This window comes from Gouania willdenowi, chromosome 9 (assembly GCF_900634775.1).
Source record: "Gouania willdenowi chromosome 9, fGouWil2.1, whole genome shotgun sequence".
In the NCBI taxonomy this organism is placed as follows: Eukaryota; Metazoa; Chordata; class Actinopteri; order Blenniiformes; family Gobiesocidae; genus Gouania; species Gouania willdenowi.
Genome location: NC_041052.1, coordinates 30,990,682 through 31,016,486, shown reverse-complemented (window position 1 = coordinate 31,016,486; position 25,805 = coordinate 30,990,682). Strand labels below are relative to the sequence as shown.

At 42.8% G+C, this 25,805-nt stretch overlaps 1 protein-coding gene across 1 annotated transcript; it reads left to right on the top strand.

The window, feature by feature from the left end:
• Window positions 1-20,404: 20,404 nt before the first annotated feature.
• Window positions 20,405-22,392, top strand: LOC114470407 (ATP-binding cassette sub-family A member 2-like). The gene is made up of 5 exons (XM_028458594.1): window positions 20,405-20,462; window positions 21,088-21,190; window positions 21,706-21,843; window positions 21,928-22,143; window positions 22,267-22,392. Exons 1-5 carry the CDS (start codon window positions 20,410-20,412, stop codon window positions 22,300-22,302), a joined length of 546 nt encoding a protein of 181 aa, XP_028314395.1. The 5' UTR covers window positions 20,405-20,409; the 3' UTR covers window positions 22,303-22,392.
• The last annotated feature ends 3,413 nt before the right edge of the window (window positions 22,393-25,805 follow it).

The following is a 25,805-nucleotide window of genomic DNA, read 5'->3' as shown; positions in this document are numbered from 1 at the left end:
AAAAGTATTCCTCTGGATGTTCTGCCCCAAGGTTTCGCTGTGCCATGGAGAATATTTGGATCCTCTGAGGAAGAGGAAAACCCAGTTCAGCCAGCCCAGAGCCAGGATGAGTCAAACATCCAATCACCAGACCAAAGTTTCCTCCTTCAAGGCTCCACTCCGGAAGCCATCATCAGAGCGGTTGGTGATATATCACATCCAGGCATCCCAGTGAGTTTTTCTGCTATCGGTGCGGCGAAGATGGGCACTATGCCACAAAATGTGCAGCTCCTGAAAACTACCCAAAAGTTATACAAAAGTTGCTACAAGCCCAGAGAAAGACCAAGATAAATCAGAGACCGGACGATGACACAAGGTATAAGACCACAGATGCAAATGCCAAGAGAAGTTCAGTACAGCTGCAGAAAAATAGTTTGCCTAACGGTTTAGTGGGACCACCCTCTATTACCCAAGTTAAAATCAACGGTAATCCATGCACTGCACTGATGGACAGTGGCTCCCAAGTGACGATCATTTTTGACAGCTGGTATGCGAAACATCTGTCCCACATCCCACTGAATCCTGTTAGTGGATTAGCTATTTGGGGTCTAAGTGGGTCCGAGAGCAGTTACCCTTATAAAGGCTACATTCAAGTAAGTCTACAGCTACACAGAAAAGGAAAGTCAGGCAAAGTCAAATCTGTCCTTGCCTTAGTATGCCCTGATCCACGGTGCTCTGAGAACATACCTGTTCTGATTGGCACAAATGCCCATGGTATCCAATCTTGTGATGCTACCCATCAGACCAAAGACCCAAAGAATGTCAACTCAGTCAAAGTCCACGTCAAAGAGGAAGACCACGTAAGTGTACCTGATCCTAAGTCCATCAAAGGAATGATCAAAGACTTATCTGTGGCTGAAGTGAAATGGGCAGGTCCTGGTCCACTCGTCATTCTTCCCGGCACAGAACACATTGCCATTTGTCGAGTAAAAGAACAGCAAACTATTGGAGACAGTATACTCATCACTGAACGTGCCCACTCACCTTCTCTTCCTTCAAGCGTACTCGTCCAGCCAACTGTATTGTTCTCTAATATGCTGGAGAAAGACAAATTCTTAGTGCTTCTGCGCAACGAGTCACTAAAACAAACTGCTATTCCTATGGGCACTGTAATTGCTCACTTGCACGTAGCCGACGTGGTAACTGATGCATCAAAGACTCAAACCCCAGCTGTTTCACAAATAGATCCTTGTTTGTTTGACTTCAGTGATGCCCCCATAAGCCAAGAATGGAGAGAGAGACTAAGTCAAAAGTTGGCCCAACATTCAAAAGTGTTCTCCACTGAAGAATGGGATGTAGGTTTGGCCAAAGGAGTGGAGCATCACATATGTCTCACTGATGACACTCCTTTCAGAGAGCGGTCTCGCCGCATTGCCCCTGCCGATTTTGATGACCTCAGACGTCATCTTCAAGGCCTTTTAGCGGCTGGAATAATAAAAGAGTCAAGGAGTCCATATGCTTCCCCTATAGTTCTTGCCCGAAAGAAGAATGGTCGACTTCGAATGTGTGTCGACTACCGGACTCTAAACCGCAGAACCATTCCCGACCAATATGCTGTTCCGCGTATCGATGATGCCCTGGATTGTTTATCCGGCAGCAAGTGGTTCTCAGTGTTAGACTTACGAAGCGGTTATTATCAAATCCCAATGGCTGAAGAGGACAAAGACAAAACTGCCTTCATCTGTCCTTTGGGATTTTTCCAATTCGAAAGAATGCCACAGGGGATTACAGGGGCCCCTGCGACGTTCCAAAGACTGATGGAAAAGGCTGTCGGTGATATGCACCTGCTGGAGGTAATCGTCTACCTGGATGACCTGATCGTCTTTGGTAAAACCCTGGAGGAACATGAACAACGACTCCTAAAAGTCATTAACCGTCTTGAGGAAGCTGGACTCAAGTTGTCTATTGACAAGTGCCAGTTTTGTCGTTCACGTGTCACCTATGTTGGGCACATAGTGTCTGAGCATGGCATCGCCACAGACCCAGCCAAAGTGGAAGCGGTTTCCCGGTGGAAACTTCCAACTGACCTTCTGTCGCTACAGTCATTTTTGGGATTCTGTGGCTATTACCGACGCTTCATAAAAAACTATTCCATCATTGTCAGACCCCTCACTGAACTCTGTAAAGGCTATCCCCCCACTCAAAAGAAAACTAAGTCCAAACCATCGAATGACAAAACCTACTACAAAGTTGATGAGCCTTTCGGGGACAGGTGGGACAAGTCTTGCGATGAAGCATTCCAAAAGATTATCAGCTGCCTCACAAACGCTCCGGTGTTGGCATTTGCTGATCCAGCAAAGCCTTATACCCTGCATGTGGATGCAAGTTTCCAAGGTTTAGGGGCAGTTCTAAACCAAGAATACCCAGAAGGTTTAAGACCAGTCGCTTTCGCCAGCAGAAAGTTGAGTGCCTCTGAAAGGAACTATCCTGTGCACCAGCTCGAGTTTTTGGCACTTAAGTGGGCTGTGGTGGATAAATTTCACGACTACCTGTATGGGGCCCAGTTCACCGTGAGAACCGATAACAACCCCCTTACTTACCTTCTCACTACTGCCAAGCTTAATGCAACTGGTCATCGATGGCTCTCGGCCCTCTCGACGTACATCTTTACTTTACAATACCGACCAGGCAGCAGCAACATCGACGCAGATTCTTTGTCACGCAATCCTCTCCCCACAACGGAGGAATGTTGGGAAAGTATGTCCCCTGAAAGTGTCAAAGCCCTCTGTAGACAGATCAGCTGTGTAGAGACACCCAAAGAGCCTACCACACTGGCGGAGTCACTTGTAGTGTCACCTGAAGCCGTACCAGACTGTTTTGCTTATCCAATCCGATTGGATCCAGGTTCCCTGACCCAACTGACTTCCAAAGATCTCGTTAAAGCCCAAGATGAAGATTCTACTATCGCTCCGATCAAACAGTTTTTAACTTGTGGCCCACCATTCAAATCTGGAGACAACCTTAATGCTACCCTGCTCTACAAAGAAGCAAGTAAACTGATCATGCAAGATAATCTGCTCTTCAGAGAAATTGAACGGGCTGGCGTCAAAGTTAAACAGCTGGTACTGCCTAAAGAATACGTCAACATGATGCTGGACATCTAGGAGTAGAAAAGACTCTTGAACTTATAAGAAACCGATTCTATTCGCCTAAGATGGGGGTTGAGGTTGAGCAGTATGTGCGGAATTGTGGTAGATGCGTCACTCGCAAAGCCCTTCCTCAGAAAGCAGCTCCTTTAAACCAGATTAAAAGTGAAGGCCCTTTAGACCTTGTGTGTATCGATTTCCTATCACTAGAGTCTGACTCGCAAGGTTACGCCAACATCTTAGTAGTGACAGACCATTTTACTCGGTACGCCCAAGCTTTTCCGGCCAAAGACCAAAAAGCAATTACAGTGGCCAAGATCCTTTGTGAACGTTACTTCGTGCACTACGGACTCCCTGCACGAATTCATTCAGATCAAGGGAGAGATTTTGAGAGCCAGTTGATACAGGATTTACTTAAAATGCTTGGAATCCGTAAATCTAGAACATCTCCTTACCACCCTCAGGGAGATCCCCAGCCAGAAAGGTTTAACCGGACCTTGTTGTCAATGCTTGGGACTTTGGACCGGCAACAGAAACAAAAATGGAGTCAAAAGATCAGTCAGATGGTTCATGCTTACAACTGTTCTCGAAATGAGGCAACAGGTTTTTCGCCTTATCTGCTAATGTTCGGCAGAGAAGCTCGTCTACCGGTAGACACTTGTTTTGGTGTGGCTGATGAAAGTCAGAAACTTAGGCCATATCACCAATATGTTGCCAAACTCAAGAAAGATCTTCAAAGAGCTTACACTTTAGCCACAGAATCATCTGACAAAAACCATCAAAGAAACAAACACGCACATGACAAACATGTGAAAGAACAAGTTATCGACCAAGGTGACAGAGTGCTGCTCAGGAACTTTGGAGGCACTGGGAAACAAAAGCTCAAGTGCAAATGGAGACCCTTGCCATATGTTGTTGTGGAAAAACTGCCCAATCTCCCCGTTTATAAGATTAAACCAGAAAGAGGCATGGGTGCAGAAAAGACAGTCCATCGTAATCATCTGTTGCCTATTGGATACCTTGTCAGACTACCTGTAGATGACGATGACCAAAAGGCACAACAAAGATCTATAACAAGAGCACAACTGAAGAATCAGACTACAGAGTCAAAACAGACGATCAACCGGGAAAATGATATATCATCGGAGTCAGAGTACGAGGAAGTTTACCTACCAAGAAATGTTGAACTGGATTGGGAGAAAGTGCTATCACATCCAGAAATGTGTGTAAGGCAAACCAAGTCAGTAGTTTCCGGATCTGAACTTGGACGACAAGCTCCAAATCTGGATGATCCAGAGCTGGTACCTAATGATGACCCTGATCTGAATCTCAATGTCAAACTCAAAGATGATGAGCAGGAACGGGGAGCAGACATCAACGAGGCTGGTGAATCAGATATGGATATTCCTGATGAACGTTCAAGGAGACTCAAAAGGCCTGTTGTGAAGCTAAGCTATGATGAACTTGGTAAGCCATGTGATCATCCGGTGACAGTTCTAAGCCATGGAGTGCTGGTGGGAAGTGGAACCTACAAAGACAGTAGACGCAGTCTCTGTAAAACTTTCTGGTGCCATCCCATGGCGTTGTGTTTCACTTGTTTTAACATGGTTGCTTCTAAAACTTTAAACTGTGTTAGAGTCTTCTGAATTTGTTTGATGGGGCCATCAAAACCTTTTAGAAGGGGGTGAGTGTAGCCTGTGAGTAAACTAATAACCAGATCTATTAAATGTTTATCAGGCACCGGGCTGGAGTAAGTAATTGTTTATTTACTATTATAGTTGGTGTCATTATTATTTTATGTCATTATTGAGTGATGTAAAGGTTTTGATAATATTTTATTTAACAGTTTGCATTATTGGTGCATGATATATAGTTGAAATAATACTATTGAAGCCAATGTGTATTATGTTTTTTTTTTCTTTCTTTTATAATCCTGGGTTTATTTCCAATGGTTGGTTGTCGTAATTTTGTGAATTATGCAATCGAAAAAGGCGGAAGTAGACGTCAGCGGACTAGCGCGGGAAAAAGGGGAGTGAGGTGTGCGCGAGGTGTGTGGCTGACCGGAGAAACATAGACGGAGAGACGGAGTGAAGCTACGTGAAGGCTTGCAGGTTTTTTTTGAGGAGTTCGACAGACTTCAGCGTGGAGAGCGGAGGACGGGTCGTACCGTGTAGGACCAGGTGTGAGAGAGGCGCGAACGGAGGAGTTAGCCGAGCGGGCTAACGAGGAGCTACTGCGCAGGACCCGGTGTGAGAGCACTGCGGACGAGGAGGAGGCTACTGCTGGTTAACGGGGAGCCACGTGTCGGCTACTGTGTTCGGGAACCGGAGTTGCGCTGTGTTTCACCGCACTCAATGTTTTGAAAGACAGAGTTTCAACGCACCCAATGTTTTGAAAGACAGAGTTTCAACGCACCCAATGTTTTGAAAGACCTACCAGCTGGAAACAATAATTGCATCGAGTTGTGAGTAAGACAGAGGAAGTCGTTCGGTTTAACTATTACACGTGACTGTGTGTATGTGTGTGCGTGTGTGGTGTGGGCCCACCACCATTGTTAGAGCTGATTTGACACGTGTTGGATTCCATTGTGTGTGTCGTTGTATATTGTTATTCAGCATCTTAAAATATAGTTCATATAAAGTTGTTTAAACAAATTCAATCTCTGGATCTCAACTTTTGTGGTATCTATCGTCACAAATTTAACTGAACCCTAGCACCCCTCCATTCTCAAGAAGGGCTTTCATATAGAGTGGTGTGCAGGTGCTACACAATTATGACACAGACTATGGAGATTGACTATAATACAAAGCGACCCTTACCAGAAGGACTTATTGGTCCTCGTTGTGCAGCCACAGTCTTCCTTGAGGGTTTCCAATGTGAGTCCATTATGGACACCGGCTCACAAGTCACAACAGTTTCTGAGCGTTTTCATAGCAACTTCCTATCTCATCTACCGATCCATTCCATTCATGCTCTTCTTGAGATAGAGGGAGCTGGTGGGCAGCATGTTCCCTATCTTGGCTACATAGAGACTCATCTTACCTTTCCTCAATCCATCACTGGCAGGGAGGAAGACCTAGATGTATTAGCACTTGTGGTCCCAGAATGTCAGTTCAACAACAGAATCCCCCTGTTGATTTGGACTAATGTGCTCTTACGACTCTATGAGCATGGACTTGAAAAAGAAGGGCCAGAGTTTATTCGGAAACTTTATTCAAATGACTTTGCAATGATCTTCCAGCACATTGCCCAGACGCAGAAGGCTGACCATGAATCTTGTCCTGTCAGGCTACATGGAAAAGACTTTGTCACCATTGCTCCCAAACAAAAGTGCTGTGTCATGGGTTATGTCAGACCGGAGAAGAAGAGTCAGAGCACAACATTTGTGTTAGAACCACATGAAAGTCATGGGTTGCCAGGCAATCTTTTCCTTGAGGCTGCACTCATTGATATTCCTTTTAAATCAAGCAGCAGGGTCCCTGTTGTCCTGCGTAACCTGAGTGAGCACAGTGTCACGCTGCACCCAAAATGCATCCTTGCCCAGATCTGTGCAGCCCAGCACATTACCCCAATTGAGCCTGAACGAAGCATGTCCTCTCAGGACAAGCCTAGCAGTGACGATCTTGAGATTAATCTCGATGATTCCCCAATATCTGAACCCGACAAAGAGCGCATCATCAAAAAGCTTAAGTCAATTCCTGAAGTATTTGCTGTGAATAGCCTGTCATATGGTCATACCACTGCTGTGAGGCACCGCATTAGGCTGACAGACGAAGCACCTTTTAAGGAGAGGCCAAGGCCAATTCATCCCCGAGACAGAGAAGCGGTCAAGGAGCACCTGAAAGAACTGCTTGATGCAGGAATCATCAAAGAGTCAGAGAGCCCCTTTGCTTCAGCAATAGTCTTGGTGCGGAAGAAGAATGGCTCGATCAGGCTATGTGTTGACTATAGAAAGTTAAATGCTCGAACCATCAGAGACGCATATGCCCTTCCTAACATTGAGGAAACATTTTCGGCCCTCAGCGGTGCCAAATGGTTTTCAGTCATGGATTTGAAATCCGGTTATTACCAGGTTGAAATGGCCGAGGAAGATAAGCCCAAAACTGCTTTTGTGTGCCCCTTGGGTTTCTTTGAATTTAACCGGATGCCACAGGGTATTACAAACGCTCCCAGCACCTTTCAACGTCTCATGGAAAGGTGTGTTGGTGATTTGCACTTAAGTGAGGTACTTGTTTTCCTGGATGACTTAATCGTGTTTTCTGATACAGTCGAGGAGCACGAAGCACGGTTAATGAAAGTGCTGAAGCGTCTTAAGGATTATGGCTTAAAGCTCTCTCCAGAAAAGTGTCATTTCTTTAAGACCTCAGTTAAGTATCTTGGTCATGTGGTAGATGCCCATGGAGTCCACACTGACCCTGACAAGGTGTCTGCCTTGACAGATTGGCCTCGTCCTTCAACCAAGAAAGAGTTGAAATGTTTTTTAGGCTTTGCTGGATACTATCGACGTTTCGTCGAGGGGTATTCCCAGATAGCCAAACCTCTTAACAATCTGACAGCAGGCTACTATCCGCCAAAGAAAAGGGGTAAAATATATAAAAGAGACCACCTCAGATCATTTGTCAGCCCCGATGCGCCCCTGGGAAAAGAGTGGACTCCAGAGTGTGAGAGTGCATTCAGAACTCTCATTGAAAAATTAACATCTGCACCCATTCTTTCCTTTGCAAACCCCCAACTACTGTATGTCTTACATACTGATGCTTCTCGTGAAGGCTTGGGAGCTGCACTCTACCAAGAGCAGGAGGGGAAGCTCAGAGTTGTCGCATACGCCAGTCGTGGTCTTTCCAAAAGTGAGAGAAACTATCCTACTCACAAGCTAGAGTTCTTAGCTCTAAAGTGGGCCGTTTGTGAGAAGTTCAATGATTATCTTTATGGTACAAATTTCACTGTGCTTACAGACAACAATCCTCTCACATACGTGCTAACATCTGCAAAGCTATATGCCGCTGGACATTGCTGGTTGGCTGCCCTTTCTACCTACCAGTTTACAATCAAATACAGGGCAGGCCAAGCCAACGGTGATGCAGACGGGTTATCCCGCAGGCCCCAAGATCCGCCTCACGAGGATGAAGCTTTCACAGAAGAAAGAGAGAGGATTGATGATATGAAAAGACTGCTTTTGAACAGAGGAGATGAAGTGAATCATGAAGTATTCTCTGCCTTATGTCAACGTCATTTCGTGGCATTTGCGGGTGAACACCATTCCCACCCAGAGCAACTTGTTGCTGCAGAATCTCTTGCGATCGACCCTTCCTTGGTACTTGGTGTCTTTGGCGAAGACACTTTGCCATCCATGACAACCTCTGACTGGTGTAAGGCCCAAAAAGATGACCCATCTCTCTCACGTGTTGTCGCTCTAGTGGAGAGAGGGTTAAAACCTAGCTTCAGAGAGATGAATCTTGAACACCCCGACGTCAAACTTCTTCTGCGAGAGTGGAAAAGACTTGAACTCAGGGAAGGTGTTCTGTACAGAAGGTGGGTTGAGCGTGGCAGTCCTGTCTACCAGTTAGTCCTACCTGAACAGTTCAGAGGACAGGCACTGAAAGGTGTGCATGATGATGTTGGCCACCTTGGTTCAGAGCGTGCGTTACACCTTGCTCGTGCCAGGTTCTACTGGCCAAAGATGGCCAAAGCCATCGATGAGAGATGCAAAAACTGTGAGCGCTGTTTTCGGAGAAAAACTGTGCCTCAAAAAGCAGCACCCTTGGAAAATATTCATGCAACCTACCCACTTGAACTGGTCTGTATGGATTCTTTATCCATTGAGCCGGACAATCGAGATACGAGAAACGTATTAGTTATCACTGACCACTTCACGAAATTCGCAGTGGCCGTGCCAACTAAAGACCAGAAAGCGAGAACCATTGCAAAAGCTTTGTGGGAAAACTTCATTGTCCACTACGGATTCCCCAGTCGTCTGCTCAGCGATCAGGGTAGAGACTTTGAGTCAAAGACCATCAGAGAGCTCTGCACGTTGATAGGAGCTGACAAGGTACGTACCACCCCATACCACCCCCGCGGAAACCCGGTGGAGCGATTTAACCGGACACTCTTGAATATGCTAGGGACCCTGGAAGAGAGAGACAAACAGCACTGGAGGGATTTTGAAAAACCCCTAGTCCACGCATATAACTGCACAAGAAATGACACAACGGGCTACTCGCCTTATGAACTAATGTTTGGAAGGCAGCCCAGACTGCCAATCGACCTAATCCTGGGAATCCACCCTGATAATGGCAACCACAAGACCCACTCAGAGTATGTCAGAGGCCTTCGTCAACGCCTGCAAGAGAGCTACACATTAGCTTCTAAGAGTTCCCTGAAGACGGGGGAAAAGAACAAAGCTAGGTTTGACAAGAAAGTCAGGGCAGCTGAACTCTTTGAGGGTGATAGAGTCCCAGTGAGAAATGTTAATATCAGGGGAAAACATAAACTTGCAGATCGATGGGAACAGAAAATACATGTTGTTGTCACACGGATAGGAAACAGCCCTGTCTATGTAGTGAAACCTGAAACAGGAGAGGGGCCGTGTCGTACATTACACCGAGACCTCTTGTTGCCATGTGGGTTCCTGTCTACAGGAGAAACCCAAGAAACTGTTTCCCACATGGATCCATCAAGGAAAATGAGACTTAGGAAAAGAAATACAAAAATCACACAAGTGGATGAAGATGACGAGGAGGATGAGTTTAGTAGTCATGAAGATGACCTGTATCTTCGCACACAAGTGCCAGACATTCTCACCAGAGGTCCTTTTCTACAAAAGGGTGGAGATTCATCTGAACTCCAATCAGTCCTGAAGGCGTTTAACCCTGATGTCCCTGCCTTTGTACCGCAAAACTCCACTCATGCTCCTGTTAAAGCGAACTATGAGCCCCAGTCAGAAACTACTCCACGATGTAGAGCCCCAGACTATGTTATCATTGATATCCCAGAGCCCGATGTGACACATACTTCACCTATCACAGATAGCACAGGTCATGTCAGAACAGAACTTACAGTTGCAGACACTGAAGCTGAAGCATGTGTGGGTCCAGATACAGAGTCAATAGGGTTGAGGCGTTCAACCAGAGAAAAGCGACAACCTCGCAAACTAACTTATGACGAGCTCGGGGAGCCTTTGATTTTGGCTATTAGTTCATTTTTTCAGACATTAGGAACAGCATTTTCCCACACTGCATCTTTGCACATACCTACTGATAGGCAAGACATGCATGCAGAGACTCATGCAGTTTAGAGGGGGAGAGTGTAACCCAGGTAATTCCGGTACTCTGATTTCGGATTGTCTTTGAACGCACCGCACACACACGTTTCACTCACAGGTTAACTGCTAGCCACATGCTGCAGACACGCAGGAAGCATTGTGCCTCTCTGAGCTGCTCCTACACAAAGAGCCACGGACAGGTCTGTGATTAAAGAAGTGTTTTTGTGTATGGTTCAAATGAAAGATGAGTAGTTGATTGTTATTTTCTCATCAGAGAGGGAGTGTTAAAGAAAAACTTAAACGCAAGCAGCTTGAGGAGCTGACGTTTTTTTTCATCGACAGATGCTGAGGTGAGTTTCACCTTAAGTTAGTGTTTAACTTAGTGTTAGTATCTTTTAAAATGATAGTTGTGTGTTTTGTTTTGTATTTTTGTATAAATGTAGTTAAAAGTCAGGATATGACTTGTGAACTGAAGATGTAACTGATGCTGAATTATTTCACACCACTGTTAGCTAAACTGAGGCCTAGAAATTAAGCTTAAAGCAACATACTCAATGTTCATCGAGGGTCAAAATAAATATGCAAATCTTGTGTTTAATTTAAAATGAATATGTGGAAAATACATTATGTAGTTGTTTTTTCTATTTTTTTTTGTTTTGCTTTCAACATGATCACATTTCATGTTATTTTTTTTTGTTGACAAATGGACTATGGAACAAAAAGATTGAAACTGAACAGTAATTTTCTGCACACTCGTTTCGTGTGTAGGGTTTTTTTTTCTGAGGAGAGACAATATACGTATAACAGAGAAGCTGTTCTCACCACCACAAGATCATCATCGCTGCTCAGAGGAATGCTTCTCCAGGACAGGGATGCGAGGATGAAGTGATGGTCCCAGGACCAGTAAGGATCGCACCAAAGGAGTTATATTTTATTTTGATACTTTTTCTACTGAGATCTCAGGTATTTTTCTTTTGTCCTTGGGCCCAAGGTAACAAAAAAATAACTCACGGTTGAAAATTAACAGAACATTCCAAGCAGAGAAACTTGAAGGCAAATGCTTTATTTTTTTATTATGTTATTTTTGTGAATATTTTATATAGATGAGAGTCTAAAAAGAACTATTGTTGAGTTTGGGTCCCAGTGAGGGATACATTTATTTTCATTGTAGATTTGAAACAATTTTGGTTGAACATTATTTTTGTTTAGGTTATTTTATATGAGTGAAATGTGCCTCAAAGATATATGAATATATCATTGCTTTATACCATTCAAGACACAACACCAGGATGCAACATGATTGTTGAATAAATTTATGTTAGATTTTCTTTTTCCTAAAAACTAAGTAACGAATCTGTGTGTTCATGTAAGTGAGAATTTTTTCTTTATGTTACTATCAATCTCCCTTTTCCTGAACCTGCTGGAGTTTAGAATTTAATGAACCTGTGATTATGGAACTGTAGGAACTTGGTGTAGGATTTTTTTTAGAACCATAGATTTTGGGTATTACAGCCAAGGTCGACAGTAAGTTTACCCGTTACTGGGAGACACAGGTTACATGTATAAAAGCTTAAGCTGTGAAACTGTTAGTTAGAGCGGGTCTCGATCATCGGACGTCCGCCCGGGCGGTCACTAATTTTGTCCATCTTTGTACTCCTTTTTACTTAGTTTTATAATAAACCTTTTTTATAAAATCATCAATGCCTCGCCTGGACTCCATCATTCAACCAGAGCAATAAATCATGTCTCCAAATGAGGTCAACCGCAAATTTGCCGTGACACTCCATAAGGCCCTGAATTTTTCTGGTTGTTCCTAAAAATAGAGGTGTTGCAGTCGAGATCCAGCACACATCAGACCTGTGTTGCTCTAAGTTAAACACAGCTGGCCTGAGAAGAGTGATCCTGGGCCTGGTATCGTTGAGGAGGGATGGGTGGTGCTGATTGCTTCTTTAGTGGAGAGAAGATGGGATCGTGGTGGGGTGTCAGTCTTGTGCCATCCAGAACCAGCTCATTCATCTGGGCAGTTAAATCCAGGAAGGCAGGGGTAGGAGAGAAGCTGAATGAGATGGAAGTAGGTGAATTTTGGGGTGAAGCAGGTGGGTCCTGAGATGTGTGGGTAAAGTTGACCTCTTCATTTTGGCGATTTTGATTTTCACGTCTTGATAGAAGCTTATCGACTCCATGTTCTTTTCTTGTTGTTTTGTTCGCCGATGGAACATATTGTCCTCTGTCTTTATCGGAACTGATAGCAGTGTGACTGGTGAAGTAAAATAAGTTGGATGTGAAAAGTTTCACTCCAGCCTTGTTTAGACACAGTCCATCTGCTCTAAAAAGATGACGACGTTCCCAAAAAATCTGAACATTCTTTATAAAATTATTGAAAGGGCAGCACAAGCCAAAGATAAAAATTTATTCACAGAGAAAATCCTTGAGAATTTCAGATCTCCTCTGCGGACTGGAGGTATCAGTCCACTGATGAACACTTTAGGCTGCAAACAGCTCACAGTTTTTAGCAGATGGGTGAAATCCTGCTTTAACACCGCAGACTCTTCCTTGGCTAAATCATTTAATCCAAAATGAATCACAACATTCTTGAAATGTAGGTAATCTGCCACAGTATGCAATATTTTGTCAACCAGATCTGATACTCTGTCATTAGGTATGCAGATAACTTTCACGTTGTTGCGAAACATCTTCTGGGCATCTTTAACAGAAACATCTCCCACTATCAGTGTGTGAGGTTGTTGCTTTGGCCTACCATGTCGCTTTTATTTTCCTGAAGCACTTTCAGTCTTTGCATTTCCAGAAGGTTGTGTGATGACCTCATTAGAGCGAGATCCTAGGTCATTCAGCAGTGGGGCAAATCGATTATCCTGTTCTACATAAAACTGGGCTTGTGATTTGGTGATCCTCCTGCCTTTAACAGATGTCCACTTTTATGCCTGGGCAGACAAGGAAGTTGTCGTCAAGGCTGCAGTCTGAGAAGAGAGTGCAGGCCAGTCCGTCTCATTACTGATATCAGGGCGCTTTGCTCGGCTTGTTAGACTTTGAAGTGGATATGACTTTTTCTTAGGCTTAACTCTATGGGTCTTCCAGGAAGGACTTGCACCTGCTGGCTTATCAACGGGAACAGGATCCTCCCTAGCTCTGATAGCCTTGTTAGCACAAGCTGGTAGTGAGTTAGCTTTATCCACTCTGCTGTTTTGGAACAGCGACACAGTTGTATCATTATCATATCCAAAGTGTCCAATAATCTCAATGTTTACGTGTATTCCTCGCACTGTAGTCTCCAGTTCAGTAATCTTAAAACTGCTGTATTCTGTTGTGAAAGAGTCATTTTTCTGGTAGTTAGCTTGCTACTTGTAGCGAGCTAGCTTGCTATTTAGCTTTTTAGTTGAGCCAGTGAATAAAAAATGAGTAGATGATTACCTCAGAGCCAGAGTCAGATGGTAAATGATAGTTTGTTGTTGAAGTATCGTATCCTTTCTTAGAAGAAAAAGTTCATGTTTAGTAAATAATTTTATCTGTGAGCTCCGCTCTGCTGTTTTGCTGCTGCCAGCTCAGTCATCTGGGGCAATTTTGGCCTCCGTAGTCTAAAAATAGGGGCATTGGGGGCATTTTTTTAAATGATTGGGGGCCATGGAAAAAAATGTCGGTACAGCTTGGATATTTTTATAGATTAAAATAAAATAAATGAAAAGCACACCCTTTCTTTTTCAGAGATAAGTTTCTCAGTAGCTGTAATCGTTCATAATTGTTGCTGGCAGGATACATCTTTTTATCAACGTGTTTCCGAGAGCTTGGACTGGTTCACTTGTGGGTGTCGGGTCTTTACCAAGTAGCGGTCCATGATGTATCGGTAGGTAGGCTATGACTTGAGTAGCGCTGTTGGTGCGTCTGTGTGTGTTACATGCGGTGGCGCACACCTCGGAGCTCTTGTAAACAGCACTCCAAAACCTTTTGTGGAGAATAATATGTTGTTGACAAAAAACTTGCGGGCAAATTTGGCCCGTGGAACTAGGTTTTTGTGGACATTCTTGACAAAACTGAGGGCCAAATGGGACTTCCGGGAAGATGGCAATGTGAGCAGCTGCGCTGTTTCAAGCTCCTCGTAGTCGGTTAAAAAAGCCCCACTAAAACTAGTTAACTCGATATACAAATGGTTTACATCTCGTAATGAGTGGTGATACTAAACGTAAAAGCCGCAGAATCAAGAAATCAACACAGGAACAGGCTGTGATGGCAGCGCTCCCTGATCGAAGTGAGCAGAACCCGGTGACGACACGATGGGGATAGCCGACCCAGACCACACCAAGGCCCTCAGAGCGGGGCTAGCAAATATCACATAAAAGATCTCCACCAAAACATCAGAGAGGAGCTGCAAATATTTAAGAACGACATAAAGAGTGAAATGAAACAAGAATTGACTTCGCTTTGAGAAGAAATTGACCACAAACTCCAAGAAAACAACAAAGAGTTACGAGACCAAAAGGCTAAGCTAACCAAAGCCGAGGGCTGTATAACCGAGCTGGAGGCGTGTAATACCGATGCGAACGAAGCACTGCTGAAACTACTAAACCAGACCCGACATATGCAAGACAAATTAACGGAGCAGGAAACGAGGTCACGTAGAAACATCTGCATATTTGGTCTACCAGAAGAAACCGAAGGAAGCTCAATGCTGAACTATGTAGATCAACTGCTGAAAGCAGAATTGGAGCTTCCTAAGGAAATACAACTGCTAATACAGCGTGCCCACAGAACTCCGCCACTAAAATGGAGCACAGGTGCCCCTCCGAGATCAATAGTAATCAACCTCCTACAGTTTGAAACCAAAGAAATGATTCTGAAAAAGGTGTGGCAGAAGAAGGTGAAAGTGGGAGAAAAGATAATCGGGTTTGACCACGATTATCCACCCGCAATTGTTCAGAAACGTCGATCATACCTGGGCATAAAGAAGGCACTAAGGGAGAAAAACATCCATTTCCAGACCCCGTTTATAAAAATACGAATCCACTGGAATGACGGAGTAAAAAGTTATGATAACGCTGGAGAAGTCACACAGGATATGAGCGCAAGAGGATTCTCACTAGACATGCCGAACGACATCGATGGACGAGAGGAAGGGAGACTCCTCGGAGCACAAGGATGGCAGCGAGTGGGAGACAGTGGATCGAACGAGGACACGGCACAGCGAGCGAGGGAGAAACTACAGGATTACCAGAGGGAGTAATCACAACTCATCTGGAGAAATGGACAAAAACACTATTATTGTAAAACCTGGTTAGGGTAAGATTACAATAAATGTGAAATGATTAAAATATGACTGGGATAAGGCAGAGAGCAATAATAGCTATTAAACAGGTTCAATTTACATAGAAATAAAACATCTTAGTGGGAGATTATCAGTAAACCGGGGCTTTAACTATAACTATTGTAATGTATTACCAACTGACAGAGAGGAGGACAAGTTTAAAAAATGTTGGACACTTCTAGACAGGGGAGAGAGCCTCAAGATGGTTATATATCAATGTCTAGGGAGGGGCCCTAATGCGAGATGAGGGTTCCCTATCCAGCCTCCAACAGGGACTTTGGGGGAAGTAGGGTGAGTACCCCCGTATGGAAGTACGATGTTGTTCATATTGTTGATAAAATGTTTCTTTTTTGCTTGGTTCTGAGTTGCTTGGGTGAACATGCAGATGTAATAATCTGATATAATGGTATATAACAGTTGGAAAATATTGTCGCTTAATATAAATGGTTTGAATTCACCAATAAAGAGAGGAAAAGTCATGACAAAACTGAAAAAATAGAGGGTACAGGTTATATTTTTAGAGGAGACACATCTATCACAGACAGGAATTCATACTACAGAACTTGTAAGCAAGGACATAAAAGAGGAGTCATTATATTAATTTCCAACTCAACTAAATTTCTTTGTGAAAAAATAACTCAAGATAAAGAGGGAAGATATGTAATTGTGAAGGAGAAACTGGAAAATGAACCTGTCACTCTGGTAAATGTATATGCCCCCCCAGAAACTGATAAACAATTTTTCAGATCTATGTTCAATATAATAGCAATGGAAATTTTAATTTGCGGAGGGGATTTCAACATAGTATTAAATCAGAATTTAGACACAACGAGCATGAGGAAAAACAAAAGACAGTTGGCAAGGTTTGTAAAGCTGAGATGGGAATGATTGATATATGGAAGAACATTAATTCTACCAAAAAAGACTTCACTCTTTACTCAGTAACACATAAGTTCTATTCAAGGATTGATTAATTTTTTATAAACAAGGGCGACAGGTATAGAAATGACCCATGGGCCTCGCTAATATCTGACACTAAAACCAGTACAAACCAATGCAAAGCAGTGTAAACCAATATAAACTGTACAAACCAGTGTAACCAATATGAACCAATACAAACCAGTATAACCAATATAAACCAGTACGCACAAATACAAACCAGTATAAACTAATATAAACTAGTACAAACCATTATAACTCACTATAAACCAGTATACAGACTTGGAGAGTTGGCCAATCCTTCACTGTGTCAAACACCATTGGCAGGTCCAGCTTCACTGCTGTTCTGCACCAACTGGTGTCTGTGTTAACTGATGACTGCCTTCTAAGCACGAGCAGCTAGCACTAAGGGGGCGTGGCCTCCACAAATCCTGTGCTGACATCAGATGAACCCTGTTTCCTTTCAGGTGTATAAATCCAGGAAGTTGGGTCGTATCCTGGCTGTGGACCGTCTGTGTGTGGGTGTGAGACCAGGAGAGTGTTTCGGCCTGCTGGGAGTGAACGGAGCCGGAAAAACAAGTACCTTCAAGATGCTCACGGGAGACGAGGGCACGACCGGAGGAGAGGCTTTCATCAGTGGGAGCAGGTCAGAGGGCACACACACACACACACACACACACACACACACACACACACACACACACACACACACACACACACAGAGCTTTGTGAGGTAATATTCCTGCACATTGTGACCCATGTCAATAAGTCGAGCTTTTGTGGTTTCCACGAGCATTAATCTACACCCCTTTCGATGGTCTCCTCCACAATGAGTGTGTGTGTGTGTGTGTGTGTGTGTGTGTGTGTGTGTGTGTGTGTGTGTGTGTGTGTGTGTGTGTGTGTGTGTGTGTGTGTGTGTGTGTGTGTGTGTGTGTGTGTGTGTGTGTGTGTGTGTGTGTGTGTGTGTGTGTGTGTGTGTGTGTGTGTGTTAGCATTCTGAAGAACCTTCTGCGTGTGCAGCAGAGCATCGGTTACTGTCCACAGTTTGATGCTCTGTTTGACGACCTCACGGCTTGAGAACATCTGGAGCTATACACTCGACTACGAGGAGTTCCCTGGAAGGACCAGGAGAGGGTACACACACACACACACACACACACACACACACACACTGTGAGATCGCTTCTCTGTTTAAAAGGTAAGAGTCCTCCTGATAGGGTATTACTCCATGATATTATAGTGGACTGTTTAAGCTGTTATCACTGAGGAAATTTAGCCTGGGACTATTTCCCTAACATCACGGCTCCTTGCCCTTCAATAACTCCAGATATTCCATCCTCAGGATGTCAGCCTTGGCCTCGGTCAGATCTTCTGGTCACGTTGCTTAACGTGAAGCCTTCCTCTGATCTTGGCACTTGGTATCCAGCCTTGTCTTTTTTTAGAGGCATGGAAAACTGACTGGGACAATGTTTATTAACTTGATACAACCTTTTAAGGCAGACTTTCAGATGTTAACTCGAAACAAATACAGTTAATTCAGGGAAAAGTCCTTTGTCTTTTTATAACTCAGCTTTAATTATGAGTGAGGGGAATTGCATAGCATAGCACTGGTAAAAAGCATTCAATCAATCAAACTTTATTTGTAAAGTGCTTTTCATACAACGTGCAACTCAAAATGCTTTACATAGTTAAAACCACAAACCACATCAACCACGCACAGATGCACATAAACACACTCAGGAACACAGTTTAAAAGAAAGACAGTTATTTATGCTGCATATGTGATATTGAAACTAGAATTTAACCAAAACCTAACTTTGATTAGTTATCCATCTTAACTGTGTCTAATGCAAAATACCCCCAGCCTGTGAGCCAGATAGCAAAATAATAGGTGACACGTAGGAGGTAGCAGCGCACCTTTGGATGAGAGATCATCCATGCTCAGCAGAGCTCAGAGGGAAAGGAGGAAAGGAGTTTACAAGACAGAAAATGGCGCTGCGTACAGAGTTGACGTTCCCAGGAGCACACAGCAGCTCAAGCTCGACCAGAGCATGTGAGGAACTCATGGATAGTGTGGCAATGGTGAGATAAAACCAGTGACGTGCCGTCAGGGTAGATAAGGTAGGCAGTGCCTACCCAAGGGTGAATTGATATTTTGATTATTTAATTATAATTTTTTTTTTTTTTTTAATTATAAATTATTTATTTTTCCATTTCCAATAGCCTACAGTACCTATAAGTTTGAAAGTGTCCGCATTTTGTGCGTTTCATAGCCCAAATTACTAAACAGCGCTATTTCCTGGAACAGCTGCACAGTCTTTTTTTTTTTTTTTTCGCTCCGCTGTAAGGCAGAGGGAGGCCACGCCCCCTCCCAAAGGCACGTCGCTCTTCTGCCTCCGTTCCCACTGCGTGATGTTACGTGTTTGCGCATGCGCAGTCAGGTCCCCAAGATGCCAGCCATTTACGTTTAAAGGCAGTGTAGAGAGCTGCCTTTGTACGTAACTGCGCTATGCTAAATGCTATACGTAAGTTCACAGCACATTAGTGAATAGATGACACATGACTGCTGCTGCTACCTTCTTTAACTAGTGGGCGGGATAACGCTACAGTCAGGATGACAGTGCTAGCGATGATAGAGAAACTTTGTTTTGAGGAAAAACGACAGCTTTTAAAAGATGGAGACCAACACCTGATTTACCAGAGCTTCAGCAAAGGTAAAGTCAGAACATGTTTCATACTTTTCACAGTGAATGGTACAAAAGGAAGGATTGACTTTGTGGATGCTCCTCACTGAGGCTGTTCTAAGTTGTCATTTTTTCCATGTTTCTGTGTTTCTAACACAAACAACAGATGTGCTGTCGTGTCATGAGATAAATGTTGTTGAGAGAGTATGGAGGCTATATTAAATAATTGTTTATGTTTCTTTAATGGTGTTTATGATGTTGATTTTGTTAGATGGCTAAACACTTGTTCATGTGGATCTTGTTGGGTTTTTTCTTTCTTATTATGAATTTTATATTTTGATAAGCGCATTGAGATGACTAAATAAAATTGATTTGAATTGAATTAACACTTGACAGCAGAAACATATGAAATTGTCATTGGTGGTCTTGATTTGCAACGTGCCTACCCAGCCCTAGTGGTCACAGCACGTCACTGGATAAAACAATAAAAAAAACAGGGCAAGCAGTGACACTCTGCATGTCCGGGAGGAAGAGGAAGTTGCGTGTGTGCAGACTGACGGGAGAGAAACTTGGAGAACGCCAAAATACAGTAAGAATTAAATTCAACTCTGAACCATAGTCAGTCAGTCTGACATGTTGGTCCTTGTGCTGTGTGTAGGAGCAGCTGCTGTTAGGCTCTGACAGGTCATCATGTTATCCTGTGACTGACAGATGTAGGGAAAGCTGTAAATGAATGTTGTTAATGTGCTGTGATGAATGAGTGGGTCAGACAGCAGTAAAGAGTCACCAGTTGTTATGACAACCAGTTGAAGTGATATACCTGCTCTCTGATGTTTCCAGGATGAACCGACCACTGGGATGGACCCGAGGGCTCGCAGGTTCCTCTGGAACCTGATCCTCGACATCATAGAGACAGGACGCTCAGTGGTGCTGACATCACACAGGTGCGCCGCCTCACCCTGTGTGTGTGTTAATGTGTGTATGTGTGTGTGCTGATGCAATGTGTGTGTGTGTGTGTTGATGCGATGTGTGTGTTTTTTCTGCAGCATGGAGGAGTGCGAGGCCCTATGCACTTGGTTGGGGATCATGGTGAACGGCAGGTTCAAGTGTCTGGGCAGCATACAGCACCTGAAGAACAGGTGAGGAGTCCTCATCATCACTGCTGTTCTGCTCAAACCGGTGCCCGTGTTAACTGATGTCTGACTTCTAACACTTCGTCACCAGTTAACACAATTACCAGCTGGTTTCTAACACCACTGAAGTCACTGCAGCATCACACAGAGGCTCTGCTCTCTCTAGTTGTGTTTTCATTACTCTTAGAAATGCACAAAATATAAATATTTCAATAAAAACTGGTAACAGAAACACATGAATTTTGACGTTTTGATATTGAAATGTATCGCAAAAGCGCAATGGAAACACTTTTTCCGCAAATACACGTCACATGACATGATGTATCTGGTCACATGACACGGTACGTGAGGACAGAAGAGGAGATCAAGACATTTCTAAGCATTATACTTAAAAATTATCAACAAAGGACTGCAGAGTGTTATGAGGAGGTTTGGAGCGTCCATCTTCAGTTATGAGGCACCAAAACAACCTTCAATGGAAACACGTTCAAAGAGCAATTACACTTTGTAGAAACTTTAGAAACATTGCTTTTATTCTGCGAAAATCTGTAATGTAAACCCAGCTAGCCAGTTTGTGTGTAAATGTAAATAGATGTTGTGTCCATTTTTGACGGACTCTGATGTCTTTTAGGTTTGGAGATGGCTACATGATCACTGTGAGGACCAAGAGCAGCTCTAATGTGAAGGACGTGCTTCGCTTCTTTAGCAGGAACTTCCCTGAAGCCGTGCTGAAGGTAAGCAACGGTAACCTTGGCGACACGCCTCACTGCCTCCACCAAACCTCAGGAGTGTTTGTTTGTTTGTTTGTTTGTTTTGAAAAATGGGGGAACAATGACAATTAGTAAAATTGACTTTTGAGAAGCACTTGGGACGATGGCTAAAATTGATTTTACTATTGATAAGGTCATTATAAAATGCATCTGCGGCACTTATTTCATGTTTCCTGTGATTGTCATGTATTAAATAAAAACTTCGAGAGCTGGGCCAACAATTTGAATGATTCCCACCCAGGGGCGCTGCCAGGGTTTCTGGGGGGAATGAGGCGTTGAGAATGCTTCCAAAACAAATAAACTTAGTGTTACCAAATACATTATAAATAAAATATATGTGTGATTGTGCAGTTTATGACAGAGTGTTTAAATGGTCTACACACGTGTGTGGTGACGACAAAATTACCCTTAACATAAAGTGGGGGGATACATTACCACCGTCCCCCCTAAACTGACATCTGTGTGTGCTGCGCCCACAGGAGCGACATCACACCAAGGTGCAGTTCCAGCTGAAGGCGGAGCGCATCGACCTGGACCAGGTGTTCAGTAAGATGGAGCAGGTGGTGGAGGTGCTGAACATCCAGGATTACTCCGTCAGTCAGACCACCCTGGACAATGTCAGACATGTTCCTAACACACTGTTAGCTAGTTAGCCGTAACATGTGCAGCACCGTCTGACGTTAGCTTCTCCTTCACGACAGGTGTTCGTCAACTTCGCCAAGAAGCAGAGCGACAACCTGCAGCAGCAGGAAGTCCCGCCCTCTGGTGGCCGCCCCTCTTCCCTGCAGCGAATCGTCGCTCTGCTCAAACCTCGGCCGGCGAATACGGAGCTCAGCGCTCTGATTGGAGAAGAGGAGCAGGAGGAGGAGCTAGAGAGCGACGACGACGAAGGACTGATCAGCTTCGAAGAGGAGCGGGTGAGAACAAATAAACCACAATATTGGTAATACTCATCGATCAAATGAACAAAGTGTGTGTGTGTGTGTGTGTGTGTGTGTGTGTGTGTGTGTGTGTGTGTGTGTGTGTGTGTGTGTGTGTAGGTGCAGCTCTCCTTCAGCACAGACACTTTCTGCTGAGCGGTTTTGGACGCGTTTCTCTGGAGGATCTGAACTCTGGTCAGAACCGAGGGACACGTTGGGAGGAACCAACCTCCTGCGGGTGACCTTTGACTTTCTGAGGGTGACCTTTGACCGCTTGCGTGATGCGAGGATGGTTGTCAGTTTAGCGGAGACATTTCCTGCTTCTCGTGCACGCGCTGTCCATAAATAATGAACTGATGAACAAACAACCAGATGAAAAGGTGAAGACATTTGTTTACTGTTTAAGTAAACAAACAAACAAACAAACAAAGAAGAGATGGAAAGATTGTTTGTTTTCTTTCCTTTAACCAACAGAAATGACAAGATGTTTGTGCACTTGTTCTTTGTTTGTGTGATTGTATGAACAAACCCAATAAGATCCAAAGATGTTTATTGTTTACTGGAGTAAACAAACAGACGGACTAATGAATGATTAGCCATGTGAGATGATGTTTGTTTGTTGTTTTTAAATTTGTTTTGTTTGTGATGACATTTGGCTGAACAGTGGTGGAAAACGTTTGTAAATGTCTGCGTGCGAGGGTTTTCTTTTGTTGTAAAGGTGCAGACGAGGCCTGAGACCTGCAGGGGGCGCTCCTACTAAATAACACAGACTAACTCACTGCTGTACTTTCCATCGCTGCATGTGATCTACTGTTTGTGTGGTCACACACTGTCCTGATGTTTTCCTAGTGAACTGTTTCTGTCATTAAAGCAGAAAAACACTTCTTTTTCTTCTTCTCTTCTCAGAGGAAGCACAGAAACTTTAACCGCCGCCATGTTTAATCAGAGATAATGAACGTGTTTCTCAGATCTCAGAAAACCTTCATCTTAACTTCTCCCACAGGCAGGAAATGCTACACAGGCAGGAAATGCTAACTTCATCTGAACATAATCTTTTCCCTCCTCCAGGCTAAAAGCTCCCCAGTATAAGCCCCAGACCAACTCCCAGTTTAACAGTGAAGAAGCTTCTGGGACTAAAAGTTGCTGTAGAAACAACGAGCACAGGCCACTTTACAAAAAGCTGTGATGTCAATTCGAGGAATTTAATCAAAAGTGTTTACGAGAATCAGTGACGACAGCAAGAAGCTGGTTTTACTGGTTTGTGTGTCTTTATATAGTCACATCAATGGAATCTCCACAACACTTTCACTTCTGAGTGAGTCCATGGTTAGTGGGAGCTTCTACAGGTTATAAATCAGGAGGTTTGGAGACGTCTGAAGGTCTTTGAGTGATGAGTGAGGAAGCTTTATCAGTCGGTGAGTAAAGATCCAATCGTCACAAACTGCTTTAAAAACTGCTTTTATTCTGAAAACACCAAAAAACACCACATTGGAGGCGTCTTCTCTCATGCAAAATATAAACTACTGAGTCTTATTCATTGACAGCACTGAACAAATAAAGCAGGTATAGCTCAACAACTAAAACTGATCAATCAGTCTTTATAGATTAAAGTGTCAGATCACAACAGAAGTGATGTCATGATACTAACGGGCAGGGCCGTTTCTAGCTTTATGGGGACCCAATGCAAGATGCTGTTTAGGAGCATCTATTGCAGAGGTTCCCAACCTTTTTTGGTTCGTGACCCAATTTTGGTTTTATAAATGTCGAGCAACCTCAGAAAAAAAAATCTTCTAGAATTTGTTTTTGATCATGTTTAATAAAGTGTGTTACATATACAGAGTAGGCAGGATTAGTGCACAAAGTGACAAGTGCACCACCTCATATATTTTTATCCTGCATTTTATTTGAACTAGATTTATATTTGATAAAGTTTAAGTATAAGATAGTTATGTGATATGTATTTTTAAACTGATCATTCAAAACATTTTCAAAAATTGAATTTAAAAACATTTTTTCCTAAAACTCTGGGTTATTTCACCACTCGTGAATATTGAAAATCCTTTACATGAGGCCATTGTAGCTTGTCTCTGTCTTATAATAATTTGTTTATTAGTTTTTTTTCAAGTAACATTAAAAATATAGCATTGCATCAGAAAAACATTTCTTTTTGAAAACACAATATGAACAAATTTCAAATTTCCCATGTTTTTCATTTTTTTTTTTTTGGGCATTTTTTCTTCAAAATACATTATTATAGGTCAACATTATCATAACAGTAATCAAATGCTGCATCAGAAACCAGTTCAATGAAATGTTCATAATTATGCTGGTCAATATTCACAAACTATGATACTTTCACAAAAATGTATTTATAGTATTTTAATTTCTAATATATGTTATTGGTTTTCTGGAAATTGTATTTCTGCTGCATCGCTGAGCAATCCTACTTTAACTTTGTATCAATTGTTTTTCCAAAAACATTCTGGTTTTCCCAAATTGCAGAAATCCATTCCAGGCCTTTTAAGTACATTTCCTGGAAAGGAGTGCTCATCAGTTGGCTTAATATGGTCATATATGAAATGCATATTTATTTTAATCAGTTTTGACTTCTGCATTTGTTAAGTTATCATCATGGCTGCTAGCCTTGCAAAGTGTTACTTTGATCAGAGAATAACAAATGCAATTTGGATCACGATACCAGGTTTGAAGCTACAGAGAACCTACTATATATGCTTCCATCACAAGAAGCTGTACCTCATAAAGTATGAAATTGAAAAAATACCCCCCAAAAAAGAGAAAATGGTTTTGATATTTCTTATGATACTCGAGAAAAACTAATAACGAATGATTTCAAGACACAGAGACAAGATACAATGGGGTCATGTAAAGGATTTTCAATATGTGTGAGTGGTGAAATATCCCCAAGTTGTTTACTGAAGACCCAAACATGTTCCATCCCCAAACACCAACAAACCTTTTTCCAATTTTAAGGAGCTGGCATGTCTACCAGATAAGATGTATAGCAGATCTTTTTGTATATTCTGAGTGAATAGGTAGAGCCGTATTACTATATCAAATCTCAGTTTCCTATGTTGTGTAATTCCTGAGAAATTGGAAGCAGAATATAGAAGAAAACAAAACAAAAATCGACACATACCACACTTAATAAATTGTCCATATCTCAAAAAGGTTTCATCCAATCAAACTAGAAATATACAGGGTGCCCATTTAATAATCACAGAACAATTGGTAAACATTTCAGAATCTTTTTAGACCTAAGTGTGTGGACCATTTGTTGAAATGACATGGATGACCCCTCTAGATTGTGGCTCTTTCAAAGGTATTTTTCAACAGTCTGGCTCTTTGGATGAGCAGGATTATAATATATTATAATAAAACTACATACAAAAAGAAATAACTTGTTTTCCAAAAAACATGATTATAATATACATTGCAGTAAATAACAGTTTACCTAATGTAACTTTATTTTTTAAAATCAGTTTAATCCAGCACGGGTACATCTCAGTTCGTAGCAGTCACGTACTAAGATTTTAAGAGAATCTCTGCACGGAGGTAAACTCAGTACGTGACATCGGTCCCAGGACCATTTTACATTCCACTCGCAATGCATCATGGGACGGTTGAGTGTGACTGGTGTG

What these genes read in the sequence shown, in the direction of transcription:
- LOC114470407 (XM_028458594.1), top strand. Translation starts at nt 20,410, where the DNA reads ATGGTGAACGGCAGGTTCAAGTGTCTGGGCAGCATACAGCACCTGAAG. An exon ending in ATACAGCACCTGAAGAACAG is followed by an intron (nt 20,463 to 21,087) that starts GTGAGGAGTCCT and finishes GATGTCTTTTAG; the next exon opens with GTTTGGAGATGGCTACATGA. An exon ending in GTCAGACCACCCTGGACAAT is followed by an intron (nt 21,844 to 21,927) that starts GTCAGACATGTT and finishes CCTTCACGACAG; the next exon opens with GTGTTCGTCAACTTCGCCAA.